Here is a 14,097-nt window from a genome sequence, read left to right as displayed (position 1 = left end):
TTTTTTTCTTTTCTTTGGAAGTTATATGACTTGTATGATGTGTGTGGCTGGTTTGTTTGGGGGTTTTTCCCTCTCCTGTGTAAGCAAAGCTGTTCAGCAGCTTGTAGAGATTGCTGCTCAGTCTGACTTTATGAAGCTGTACCCCTTAGGTGACCAGAAATACCTGATGTGATGGAGTGCTGTTGTAGTTTGATCATGCATCATGGTTATAATATGATGGAGCTGCAGGATCCTCAAGAAAACAAATGGCAGGGATGGCTTCCAAGCAAAATTTATCCAATTCTCAGTCTAAGACGACTGCCTCCTTAATTTAAAGCAGATTTTTGGTTCAGAACATAACTTAAGAGTCTCAACATGACACATTGAGAGGGACTCAACTTAGGCTGACCTTTTCTTCAGTAGCTCACTGTTAAGATCCCATTCAGGACTGTCTCTTTATCAAGACTACTAAAACTGTTTTGAAAAACGTTAGGTATTTGTGTACTGATGTGGTTTCTAATTAGCAGAGGTAGGTTATAACTCCCTTGAAATATTTTAGGGCTTTTGACTGATTCAGTGCTTCCTAGGGCTAGGGTGCTCAATCTCTCAAGTATTAAATGCAGCTCCTCTTCTGCCCCAATTTAATTATTACCCTACTGTGGGATTTTTACAGTAGCTGTGAATGAAGCTGTTACAACCAGCTGGTTATGAAATCAGACATAGCTTTCAAAAAATGGCTTGTTTCTAATAAGCCACTGTGCTTTCAGTTTTATTCCCGTATTACTTCCCTCTATCTCTCTGCTTCCTGGCCAAGAAACCAGGTGCTGTTCTGGTGCCAAGATCACAGTTTTGTCTTGACTCTGCAGAGGGCCGAGGTCATAGAAACAATGTCAGAATGCTGCAGTAATCAGCGTTCCTGGGATCGAGGGTTGGTTTGGTTGGATCGGGGTTGGGTCGGTGTTTTTTAATTACCTAGCTGTGTGTGGAGGCTCCCTGGGGCTTTGTTTTACTCTAAAAGCCCTGTTTCTCTCTTGCTTGGGGCTGTCCTTTGGCCCGTGGGAGAAGAGCCTGTTGGCTCTCGGGTCTCGGCCTGAGGGCGGCAGGAGCATGAGCTGCGGTGAGGTGAATTACGAGGGTTGGGGGGACCCAGGGACGTGCGTGCCCCGGGGAAAGGCACTCTGGCCCCGCCGGGCGGTGCTGCGGGGCGGCCCGGGGCGCTGGGCCTCGGCGTTAGCAGCCGCTCTGCGCCCGGCGGACTACGCTTCCCGGCGTGCCGCGCTCTGCCTTGCCTGGGGCGGCCGGAAGCAGTGGCGAGGCGGGCCGGAAGTCTTGAACTACATCCCCCGTCGTGCACTAGCGGCAGCTGTTACAGCCAGCCAGGCGCGGAGCCGGCGCAGCGCTTGCTGGGAGAAGTAGTCCCCGCCGCCGTTGGGCGCTCGGGCCGTGTGGCAGAGGGTGGTGCCGTGGACGGGGGATGTGGCGAGCGTGACGTGATTTTGTCCGCGTTGGAGCCGGGGCGGCCGTGGCGAGCGTGACGTGGCAGAGAACGAGCGAGCGAGGTTCCCCGGTCACAGAGCAGCAGCCGCCGCTGTCGTTACTGCCGCCTGCGCCTTATAAGTCGGCGCCGCCGGGCGAACCCCGCGCTTCGGCAGCCTGCCTCCTTGCTCGCGGAGGGATCCGTGAGCGCAGACGGGAGCCGGGCCGCGCTCTCCCTCCCTCCTCGCCGCACTCCTCCCGCTGCCTGCGCCGCCGCCCAGCCCCGCGCCGGAGCCGCCATGGGCCTCACCATCTCCTCGCTCTTCTCACGCCTCTTCGGCAAGAAGCAGATGCGCATCCTCATGGGTAAGGGGCGACAGCGGCACGCTGCCGCCGCCCGGCCGCGGCTTTCTCATCCTTCTTCCGCCCACCCCCCTTCCCCAGAGCGTTGCCGCCGCGGCCGTTGCGCCCTACCCGGCCGAGGCCGCCGCCAGGCCCGCCCGCTCCCTCACGGACGTGTCCCGCTGGCGGTGGGGGAGGGGAGGCTGGCAGGAGGGCGCCACGGGCGGAAGGCGGAGGTGGGGGGGCTTACCCCGTCCTGGGGTGGGGGAGGACAGGACACCTCTATCCCCTTTCCATAGGGCTCGCAGGGTCGTTGGAAAGTGAACGAGTGGAGGGGAGAGAAGGAGTGATGGGGGAAGGGGGTGGGGATCGGGGTATGTCTGCCCTTCCTTTTCCTCCGCCGTGTTCTCGTTTTCTTCTCTCTTGTGCCCCCCCCCCAAATCCCGCTGTCGGGGGTCGCGGCTGCGCTGGATAATGAGAGACGGAGCCCCGCTTCCTCCGGGGTTTGCAGCGGGGCATGTGGGGCTGCAGCCCCTTCTCTTTGCACCTGCGTTTCCGCTTGCGTTGAGCCAGAGCGAAACGTAGAACAAAGATCAAATTGCAGTAGGTGAAGCCGGTGCCCGCCTGCTGGGGAAAACACGCAAGGCTGAGGAGCGTGTCCCTTTTCCGAGGAGGAGAGCGAGGTTTGCGCCCTGCTTTTCCCCCGCCGCCGGTGCGGTTGTGCGTTCGGCCTGGGGACGCCGCTCCTGCCCCAGCAGTGTGGCTTTTCGAACAGGATGTGGCAAAGCCTGGTGTGTTCAACACCAGCAGCTTAACAAGTGGCCGTATAATTGCCGATTTTCGGTGACTAAGGTGCCTGTACCTGTGACTCTTGTGAAAGGACATTTCGGTATAACATCTGTGCACTTTAATTCTCCTGAACCGTGCGCACAAAATCATAAAACCCCATAGGTTGCTTTTTCAGTGCTTAACCTAGTTTTACTATCAGCTTGTAATTATTTATTTAGAATTAGAGTGTGTTTCTCTTGAAATGGCTGTGTAAGAGTTGAAGCCAGCGGCTCTTGAAGATTCTCACTTCAAGATTATGGTTCAAAAGGTCAAAGCAGGCGGCATACTGCATTTGGTATTTCCTCCTCCACTTCCAACTCTTCCCACCTACCCACCCCCACAAGCTTTATGTACAAACAAATCTTAACCCCCAATTTTTTCTCAAATGCTGTTGCTAAAGTGAATGGAACTTGATTCATTGCCCTAGACTGAAGGAGCTTGTCCTAAGGAATTATACAAAGTGCTCATTTCAATATAGGCAGCAATGGGACTGGGTCCTAACTGAAACTTCTTGGAGCACTACTCATCCTTAAGAGTGCCTGGGTATGCACAGCAGACACAAAATGCAACTTTTAAAAATTATTTTCCGTGTTCTCCGTACGTTTTGTGATGACAGAGTTCTTTATTACATGCAGAGTAATTTTTAGTATCTTCTCTATTTGAAATTAGAGAGTCTTATCCATTTCAAAATAACCTGAGTAATTTTTGTCTTTGAGACAACTTAGTACATCTGTTGGTTTCAAGGAAGTGATTTGACTGTCTCCCTAGTACCCAGACTCTTCATATGACTCTAAATGAATGAAGTAAAATCTTCAAATGAGCTTGACTGCAGGATGAGATAGTGTCTGTGGTATTTGTAGTTCTGTTACATTCTGCAAAATAATGAAAACAGGAAAGCAATGTCATGCAGATCAGAATAGCTTGCAAGGCTTTAGTTTCTTCATGGGTAGGTAATTAGTTCAATTTTAGGTTAGATATGAGTTAGGGAGCCGCACTTTCTAGCAGTTGGTTCAACTGCATCTTTTTTTAATAATTTTTATTTTAAGGCATGGATTATATTCAAAACCAGGACTGGATCAGAGCATGCAACTGCATCATATTTGTTATATACTATAAGAGGGTAAAACTTTTGCGATGTTGTGATGAGAATGTATCATAGGACCTAAATTGGATGTTTAGGAGCAGAATATGTTATATTGGAGATCATATAATTAGTTTGTATCTGTAACGTGGAAAAGAAGATCTTGATAACATTCTATGTTACGTATCAGCATTTTGAGGAGAGATGTCTGAATGAATACTGGGACCAAATTAAATTTTTCCTCGAGATGATAATTTTAAATTTATGATTTGAAAATGAGCTGGATAAGGCTAGGCATTTAAATAGTATACTAGTGCACTATCTTCATGGGGTAAGGTGTTCAGGAAAAATATTTAGGGAAAAATATTATATGGGTGAGTTGATAATGAACAGATGATTAATTTATAATTCAAGCTTCCTTTTCACAGCTTTCTTCTGTTTCTGCAGAATTCAAGATAAAGTAGAATTAGTTTAGCTCTTAAGACAGGCTTTGTGTTATTGAGTTCTCAGAATTTGAATATTTCTCATCAGGTACCATTACCAACAGCAAACATGATGCACTATCTTTTATATTCTCAAACTACATTTATGATGAAAGGTGGACATTTAATGGTACGCTGTTACTGAAGTGTTGTTTTTTTAAAAAATGCACTTGTAAAATTAAATATTTTTTTAGAAATATTAGATTAACGTTCTGCGGAAATGCATGTAAAATAATTTCTGCATTGTCTTTATAGATAGAAGTAGCACAAGGGAGAAGAAGTAACTGTAGAATAGAATTGAATGACTTAAAGTTAAACTAGGCAACTTTGGCATTAGAGTGGAAAGACTGAGTCCTAACCCTACATGTACCTGTCTGTAAAACTCTTCACTCTTGTGCTTAAAAAAGAAAAGTTACTGATTCATTGTGCACCTTTCAATATCATAATTTAGTGTTCTGTGTCCTGGTGTAGTTGTGCAAGTGTTAACTGAGATAATAGCTAGTCAGGAGCTTCAAATACAAAGGTAATTATTAAATGCATTGTGGGAAAAATTGTCAGATTCTTCGGTAACTGTATTGCCATACAGCACAAAACCATTTAGGTTTTTTTTTAACCAGTGTTGGTTTGCATGCTCTTGGTTTTGGGGGGTTTTTTTTGTGTGTATGTATGTTTTCTTGAGAAGCTGTATTGAGAATCGCCCTTTCATGTCCTCCAAAGAGTTATCCAATTGAAATGAAACTTGAAAGAGGAATAGTATGTAAAGGATAAATAAGACAAGCTTTGAGAGAACTGGTATAAAGGTAAAAGAAAAGTGAGGGAATACAAACCTGTAGTAAGTTGGGATTCCTTAATTTTATTTTCCTAAGCTGGCTTTTGATTATAACAGGAATGTCATGAATCAGTTAAATACAGTACAAGGTGGGGTGTTTTTTCCTTTTCTGATTATGGGAAACATTCATTTTGGAAGCAGCAACATGCTGTATTCTACAGTAAACTTTGGAAATCAAGCAAAATCTATTGGTCTTGATGGGCAGTCCATTTAAAAAGTCAGTTTTAATTTTTCTGTATCTATAGTTCATGAAGTTCTGTGCTGTGATAACTGAGGCAGCTAGATAGATATTCAGACACCAGTGGTCAAAGTAGAAAGTTTGTAAATGAGGAATATGATGTGGTCACAGGGGTGGTGTTCCCAGGGACAAGTCAACTACAAGCTTGAGATTTAGAAACACAACTAACAGTCTGTGAGTAAAACACTCTTAAGAGGAGTAAAGGACTTAGAACCACAATGGTTTTAATCCTTTCAGTTGCTGCTGTAGATTCTTTTTTTTTTCTCCAGCTAGAGGAAGAGGATGTTTGACTCAGTTTAAAGAGAAATGGTTGCAAGTGCAAGTCTGTGCTTTCCATTTGTACTTTATTGTAATCTTAATGCTTTGTGGTACAACTGCTGACCATCATACCCTACATCGAAGTTCCTACACCTTGGCCTTGTTGATGATGGTCAGTCATGCAGTGGAATCAGAGTGAAAATGTAGAATCAGAAAATTACGCCATTTACGGATTTAAGATTTAGGCTTTAATCTTGATAGTTAAATCAACTTAAACTTTATGACATAGAAGTAGCTCATAGATTCACATTTAGTGTTCCAGTGCAAATGTGAACGTGTTTATTTTTTAACTACTAAAAGCAGTGGTTACACTTCCTAGTGGCTCAAAAGGTTAATTGTGATTTGGTGCTCTGAAATTTCTTGTCCTAAAAAGGGTGGTAAATGGCAAATTGGAGTAAGAGGGATGAATGGAAGCTATGCTTTTGATGACTATTGCTTGTTTAGACTTCATAAGGTTTGCAATTTGGCTAAAAGAGACAGGTTTTGCAAATAGGATCATGGTGATTTGCAAAAGTTGCCTTCCTTTGGTTGAAAGTTGCTGTCCTAAGTGTGGAGCTGGAAGAAGAAAACACGTATCCATAGCTCAGCCTGCCTCAGTGCAAAGTCCAGCAGCTTAATTAGAATTGTGAGTAAGAGTGGATTTAAGTAAAGTCTGTGGGCTTTGCACTTACATAGCTAATTTAGCCTTCTGCCAAGGCCATTGAGGTGGTGGTGGGTCCTGGCACAAGAGCAGAGTGGATAACTAGAGAAATAATTTCTTAAATATAGGAAAAAAATTGAAATTCTTGACTGGTTTCTAATTTCTTAGCTTGGAGTCCTGTGTTCAAATGATTCTTGATACCTTGTGTATATTCTTTGAAATGAGATTAGCTTTTTTCTTTATCTGTATCTTTAGTATAAGCCCTAAATATACTAAAACCATTTGTGTAGATAATGCCATCTTTCTTTCATTGCTAATTTCAACAACTCTTGTCAGTTGTTTTTTTTCTACCGATAACTGTTGGAGGTTTTGTTGCAGGGGTAGGAGAAGAGTTTGTGAGTATGTGTAGCTTTAATTGGTGGTTCACTAAACTATCTTAATGTTAATTTACTGGAAAACTATCCTATATCATGTACATACATTATGTTTTCTTGTAAAGATCTAGGCATCCTACAAATGCTCATTTGAAGCTGAGCTGCATAAGAATAATGTTGGGCTTCAAGCACTGTGCTATCAAAAATGTTGTTTTTCAGCATAGATGGAGCATTTGAGAGTTTCAGAGTTTGTTTAAAGGGTTTTTTTAAGGCTACCTGACACTATTGATGTGGGGAAAATGCTAACATCTGTGTGTTTCATGACTTGCAAGCTCTTGTAAAACTTCTGCTGTGCCATGCCTTTTTTTGTTCATGTTTGTGTGTGGCTCTAAGAGACCAACACTTAGACAATAGCAAACTTAAAACTGTTAAATTTTAATTTGAGCATTTTGGGAGTTTATTACCCCTCAAGGAGCTTTGGTTTTGATGGTGGATTATTTCCCCCCCCCCTTCTTCTTTCATGACACTAACAGTTGGACCAGTGTGGGGGTTTTTTAACAGGCAATGACAATATCAAAGAAACTGCATTGGCACGTATAATCCTGTTCACAGTATCAGAGTATAGGACAGTTATAGATAGGGTTTTTTAATTAGTTTGCTGTAACAGCAGTTTGTGTCTTGAGAAGGAGGCTTTTTAATTTGGTTTCATTCTGAATAAGTAGGTAATTGTGAATTCCATTTTATTGCAACACTAAGGAAAGAGTTATATTATTAATAGTCAAGTCATCAAACCGCTTAAAGCTTAACATATCACAGTCACCAAGTAGGAAATTAACTCAGAACACTTAAGAATGTTATCAGACAAGAATGACATTTAGGTTCTTGTGCAAGTGTTATTTAATTAATTCTTTGATGGGTGTTTTATTTTTGTTTGGGCAAAATTTTATGGACTATTTTAACTTTCACAAATTTTATTCAAACTGTCGCTGTGGTGTTTACCTACTGTCTATTGAGGTGCTTATGTGCTAGGCATTGGGTTCTAATGTAAAGAATTGTATTCTGAGTTGCTATTATGTGTTGCTCTTAACGTGTTCTGAAATGCCTAACAATAAGCAGTTGCACAAACAGTTTTAGAAAACTACAGTGTACGCCTGTAATGTTAGTGATGCTTCTCAAAAATGTCTTTGACGCTTCAGTTTTTATTGGTTTTGTTTTGTTTGTGGATTTTTTTAAGGATTGCATATTTACCATATAGCTAATATTGAAAAACATTAAACTTAAGCTTTGTTGTTTGAAACAGAAGAACATATTTCAGTGCAGAAGGCCTTCTACAACAATCAAAAGTAGAGACTTTTGATGAAAGCATCCTAGTGGATCTCAATGAATAGAAGTGATATCCTGAAGAAGACTTACAGCCCTTAGGATATATGCAGAGGGAAGACAGGAGTTTCCAAATGCATGTGGTTTTTGTCAATGCAAAATAAATGTTTTAGCAAAAGGACAAGAGACTGGGATGAGGGAGACTGTGGTGTCTTCCATTGGTAGTGCCAGCTCCTGTTGGTTCAGGTGTGTGTGAAACTGGCCTTAGCTGAAGGTTGAGCAAGTGAGACCTTCCCCAACTTGAGTGTGAAGTAGCAAACGTGATCAGTTAGGAGCTATGTCCTGCTTGTAGATTGTTGCTAGGCATTTAAAACTATCCTGACTTACACAAAAGCAACTTTCAAAGTGAATGTGAAAACTTAATTAACACAAATATGAAGGAAGATAACTAGAAACTTGTGAGCCTGTAGGTTGTGGATGGAAGTGTGTTACTAAGCTTGTTTTCTTCATTGCTTGTTCTCTCTCTGTGCTGAGTAGAAGAGATGAGGAGAAACATAGTAGTATATCAACAATGACTGAAGAGTGTTTAAAAAGTTGCTTCTCCTCAGGAAAAAATCCCTAATAATTTGCATGTAAAATGACATATTTTTGAATTAGCAGATTTTTAGTTCATATTGGGAACTAAATAAAATTTTCTCTTTATTCTAGTTGGTTTGGATGCTGCTGGTAAGACAACTATTCTTTATAAACTGAAACTAGGAGAAATTGTCACCACAATTCCCACTATTGGTAAGATAATAAATTCTCATGTCTTCATTCTTGTTACTCTGAATTTGTGTTGTACAGACTGGCTTCTGAATATTGTAGGGATTTGCTATCTTTACTGTTAGTATAAGCATCAAGTCAAATGTGGGCTTTCTGGTACTACCATAACATAGCTGTGTCAGACCAAAGATACATCTAGACCAGAATCCTGTGTCTGACAGTGGCCAGTAGCAGATGCTCAGGAGTGTAGGAACCAGTTAAGTAGCAATATTTCCCTCAAACACCAGGAACCTCTCTAGCAGGTTGTGGCTGAAAGACTTGCTGAACCAAAGACGGTGTTTTGTTTGGATTTTATTGATTAATTTATTGGGTTTTTTCCCTTCAGTCAATTTTCTTCTTGAATCTAGCAATTCAATTCTGATAAGCCATTTTATATTTATTTGGGAGAAATATAACTTAGGAAGTAATTAACATGATTAGAATTACATTTTAACACTGGCGTTAACTATTTCTGTTTGCCTATTATTTTAGGTTTTAATGTGGAAACAGTAGAATACAAAAACATTTGTTTCACAGTTTGGGATGTTGGTGGTCAAGATAAAATTAGACCTCTTTGGAGGCATTATTTCCAAAACACACAGGTAAGAGTTCAGAGATGGCAATTGTTAAAGACCTGTTTTGTAAAGTCTCATTATACATGGAAAGTTGTCTTCTGTTCCTTCCTTTCAGAAAGGCTCCTCACTACTTCCTGCAAGTTCTAAGGGATGTCCAAATTTTATTCTAGTTGAAGCTGGTTTGTTACCCTGAAGGCTTTAAGTCCAGTCGTGAGTGTAGCCTGACAAGGATGAAGTCCTTTAGCATCTACCAGTGTTCTGTAATGTGCCAGAGCAGCTGGTTTGTTTGTGAGGAACTCTTCAACTTTCCTGTGTCCATGCTTTAATCTATTTGAACTGGCATTGTTTTATACATAAGAAATGTTACTGTCTAAGCACCTTTCTACATACTTTTTTTCTAATCAGCCTCAAAATATACAGCTTTTACTGTGCTATATCAGTGTATTTAGAACACTGAGTATCTAAAAATATTGTAAAAGATCTTGTTACCAATTGATTAGGAAGTATCCGCTTCATACTGATGTGGCTGCTGTCATTTTTGGTGACATAAATGTGATTTTTTTTTTTTTTTTTTCATTTGGTTCACAGGTAGTAAGGTAAGTTGCTTACTGGTATCAGGAAACTATGGGAGTGGTTTGGTTGGTTGGGTTGTTGGTTGTTTTTTTTTTTTTTGCTGTGTTGAATATCGAATTGTTTCCAAGAAACTTCTGTGCAGCGTAATGCGTGTGATTGGTGCAGAAAAATGAAGAAGTCTGGATTGACAAAAAGGAGCTAGCAAAGTGCTGTTGTGAATAGAGTAATACTTAATTTCAGTTCCTTATTCAACCCTGTTACTAAGTATTTTTAAAAGATGCTTCTGTTTTCTTAGAGTGATAAAATGTAAGGTTTTCAGACTGAAATTTTAAGAGCAAATAGTGTGTGTAAGGGGGGGCACTCGAATAACAGAGGTGCCATTAGAAATACTGTTTGGTACAAACTTTTTAAAACAAATTCAGGCCTTATGGTAAGGGTGTGGGTTTTCTCCGCGAAACATGAGATAGTGAAGCACTTGTGTTTATCTTGCTGCATTTAACATGATACAATGAGTGAAAAGGGATGGGGGAGAGTTAGCTTCTGAAATTTTGCTGATATCTCTTTTTTTTTTTTCTTCCCCAAACTAAAGAATCCCACACTAATCTATAAACTGACCTTTGTGGTATTTAAGCCTAGCTTTATTTTGCAGTTGAAATTTATTATGTACTTGTTCAGATAGATATCTTGCATTGCTTAAACAGAAATTTCTGTCAAATTTGCTTACCTAAGAGAGGGAACAGTCACAATATTCAGGATGAATTGTTTGTGGTTTGGTTTTTTTGTTTTTTGGGGTTTTTTGTTTTTTTCAATAGTACTGCGTGTTTACATTGGCTTTTCAAAACTGCTTAACTTCTTACAGGGCCTCATTTTTGTGGTAGACAGTAATGACAGAGAGAGAATCCAGGAAGCAGCAGAAGAGCTGCAGAAAATGGTAAATACCAATAACCTTCTGAAATATGATTGTTATACTTTGTCATATTTTTGGATGTGTGTCAGCTTCCCTAAGAGATTTAGGATTTTAAAATTTTAGGGAGTTATTGTACAATGCATATTGTATTCACCTGGTATTTCTGGGTCACATAGTGCACTGAGTTGTAACTGCAACTCTGTAGAGAGCTTTAGCTCAAGAACTACTAATGTGTCAGAACCTTTCTTTCCTTCATAAAACCTTAAGAGAAATAGAGCAGATCAAGAAAAAATTTTAGAAAAACAAATTGGTGTTAAGAATTTCAGCAGCAAGGTGCTGGGAAATTTGAACTGCCTGTTGAAAGAATATCTCCTTACTTGTAGGAGATGTTCTGTTGGGGACTAGTTAAATTTCACTAAGTACTTACTAGTGACTTCATGAGCAAGAATGAAAATGTTTTTAACCCTTAAATCAGTATTTAGGTTTCTTTAGTGCTTGTTGAAGTACTTAACTGGGCTAATTTAATAACATGATCGTTTTTTCTGTTAGCTTCAGGAGGATGAGCTGCAAGATGCAGTGCTGCTTCTGTTTGCGAACAAACAAGACTTGCCAAATGCTATGGCAATCAGTGAAATGACAGATAAACTAGGTCTTCAGTCTCTGCGTAACAGAACTGTAAGTGCTAAACTTCCTGGTTGCTGAACTCTTGTCTTCTGTTATAAACATAATCTCACTTGAAAGGAAAGGGAAGTTTCCACCTTTCTGTAGAAGGATGTGCTTACCTGCTATTAAACTCTGTAGTACATAGTTTAAGGTCATCATTCAAAATAAGTGATTTAGAACTGTAATCCAATGTGTACAGCTGTTGCAGGTGTTTCATCTCTCAGCTTTTCCTGGAAAAATACAGATATTCCAGGCTGACACTGAAATACAGCTGTCAAACATGTTTGACAGAGTATGTGGTGGGCTTTCTGTTTTTTCGGGGGGGAGAAAATGCATTCTTCATTCTCACTGCTACAAAGCCGTAAGGAAATTAGTAGCTCCTGAATCGTTAGATTCCATCTGCACAAGCCTTTGAGACATGGGGTTGCTTCACATAAACTGTCTATCCTTCTGTAATATTCTCTTAATGTCTGTATATTGACACATTAAGATTATATCTGTAGAAGATGTTTTAGAGGTCTGTTAGTTTAGGTAATTCTATGTCCATTTCCCCAAGAGCAGTCTTTCAAAAACAAGAAGCTAGTTTTCATCTTATAAACCAAATGCTAGTTCTGTATTTGTTTCTTGTCGCACTGAACAGCGTCCTGGCATTTGGTAGGCCAACACTGAGGGTTTGGGTAATGTCTGAACCCTGCCTGCTTTATATATACTTTTCAAAACTTAGAAAAATAGCATCTGTTCAATATTGAATCTACTTATGGCACAGAAGTGTTTAAAGAACACTATTTGAATGTGTATCTGAGTGTCACGTACTGTGATAACATAGCTTGCATTTTGTCAGTTTTTAAATTTAATCTTTGTCTGTGTTCTGCATTAACAGTGGTATGTCCAGGCTACCTGTGCTACACAAGGAACTGGTCTGTACGAGGGACTTGACTGGCTGTCAAATGAACTCTCAAAACGCTAACTCAAACTGGATGACTCTCTCACCAGGGACATGTTTGATATAAGTGGTCTAGGCTTGTTACAACAAAATTAGTTTGCATCTTGGTTATTACAGTATCTGGAACTGATATTTGGGCAGGATATTACAGCGTTTCAACTTATTTTGTTGCCAATTATTGTTTACCAAGCTACATGTTGCAAAGGTAGCAATATGCTTGGGTAAAAATCTCCTTAACTTGGAAAAAGTGTATCTTCTGATTTTATTCCCCATGTTAGCCTAAATGCCTGAATATAGTTATTGTGACATCTTTAAGATCTGTTTTGAATACTCTTTTGAGCCCAAATAAATTAACGTTTAAAATTTTTTTTCCTCCCTGCTACTTTTAGTTTACTGATGCCCTGTTTCATTCCTCTGACAGTCTGCTGATTTAAAAATGTAGCATTCCGTATGTATTTATTTCTCTCCCTTGCCAAAAAGAATTCCTAATACTGCTTGTTCCAGCCAAGAAAATGCTCTAAAACACTATACAAATCTACTGCACTGAGGAACATTTTATTAATCCTTGGGTTCTATCAGCCCAACTTGCCTTTGTGTGAATTGGATTTGATGGGTAGAATAGTTCTGTGCTGGTTGCAAAGAGCTCATGTTGAGGTTGTTTTTAATATTCAGCAGATTGTCTTCCTTTATATTGTATCATTTTTTTTTATGTTGCATGTTGCTTTTTGGTATCAGCCTGACTATTTTTGCCCAGTGTATAATAGTTCTGCTGAAGTTTTACTGTTTGTTGGTGAACATATCTTCATAAAGAAATTTTGGAAAATTCATCAAACTCAATGGATTAGTTTCTTCATAACCCACTTGGAATTATTCCTAATAAAATGATAAAATGTATAGCTCTGTGTATGCTCTTCTTGATTCCTGATATAGTTGAACTGCAATTTATCACTTTTTTCTATGTACTGATCTTTCCTGCAGTTTGAATGTGAACATCAGTCTCAGATTTTCACTTGTTTGGAGCTATATAGAGCAGGACACAGAAGGTGGGCATCAAAGTTGTATACAGTGCAGTAGAGTAGCTGTCATCAAGACTTATATAATTCTGTAAGTGTCTTTTGAAGTTGTAAATCTAAAATTCCTTTTAAGATGTCCAGATATGAAAATACTAACAGTTACAAAAATTGTAATAAAACAAGTACGAACTGCCTAAAAAGCATGCATGTCTGTTTTGTAGTTGTATCTACATTTAAAAACCAACATGGGTTTCAGCAGGAGAATCACAAATTCTGTTGGTGGCTAGCTGGGAAGTTAACTTGAACACTTGTACAGGGTTTTAGTCAATATTATATTAGTGGTGGTAGTCACCCCAAAATACCAGCTCTATGCAGCTGCTACTGTCTGCTTTCATATTTATGCCCCCTTATACCTGTGTAGTTCAAAAGACTTAAGTAACATGTTTTTTGAGGCTGCTACTAATGGGTATTTTAAAATCTATTTTTCTGTTGCCTGTCTGCTGTATGGATGCAAATATGGCTCAATCTTCCAACTGAAATGGTTTATTAATTGCATGTCTTTAGGAACCCAAAGCATGATTTCATTGCAGTTTTAGGCTAAGCTCCTCTCTTATTTTTAGCCTAAGTCTTGTTATCCTTGCTACAAGAAATTGCAGTGACAAGGTTTGGTAAACTCAAGGTAGTTTAGGTTAAGAGCAACTTCCAAGGCAGC

At 40.0% G+C, this 14,097-nt stretch overlaps 1 protein-coding gene across 1 annotated transcript; it reads left to right on the top strand.

The window, feature by feature from the left end:
- The first annotated feature begins 1,414 nt into the window (after positions 1-1,414).
- Positions 1,415-13,266, top strand: ARF4 (ARF GTPase 4). The gene is made up of 6 exons (XM_075762032.1): positions 1,415-1,821; positions 8,616-8,696; positions 9,204-9,313; positions 10,719-10,790; positions 11,316-11,441; positions 12,310-13,266. The coding sequence occupies exons 1-6, from the start codon at positions 1,755-1,757 to the stop codon at positions 12,394-12,396; spliced, it is 543 nt and encodes a 180-aa protein (XP_075618147.1). The 5' UTR covers positions 1,415-1,754; the 3' UTR covers positions 12,397-13,266.
- The last annotated feature ends 831 nt before the right edge of the window (positions 13,267-14,097 follow it).

The sequence above is a fragment of the Balearica regulorum genome, chromosome 10 (assembly GCF_011004875.1).
Source record: "Balearica regulorum gibbericeps isolate bBalReg1 chromosome 10, bBalReg1.pri, whole genome shotgun sequence".
Taxonomy (NCBI): domain Eukaryota; kingdom Metazoa; phylum Chordata; class Aves; order Gruiformes; family Gruidae; genus Balearica; species Balearica regulorum.
This window is presented reverse-complemented; position numbering and strand designations above follow the sequence as displayed.

Excerpts from the sequence above, each read along its gene's own strand:
- ARF4 (XM_075762032.1), top strand. The coding sequence starts at position 1,755 with ATGGGCCTCACCATCTCCTCGCTCTTCTCACGCCTCTTCGGCAAGAAG. Across the intron at positions 9,314-10,718 it reads ATTATTTCCAAAACACACAG|GGCCTCATTTTTGTGGTAGA; the intron begins GTAAGAGTTCAG and ends AACTTCTTACAG. Across the intron at positions 11,442-12,309 it reads AGTCTCTGCGTAACAGAACT|TGGTATGTCCAGGCTACCTG; the intron begins GTAAGTGCTAAA and ends CTGCATTAACAG.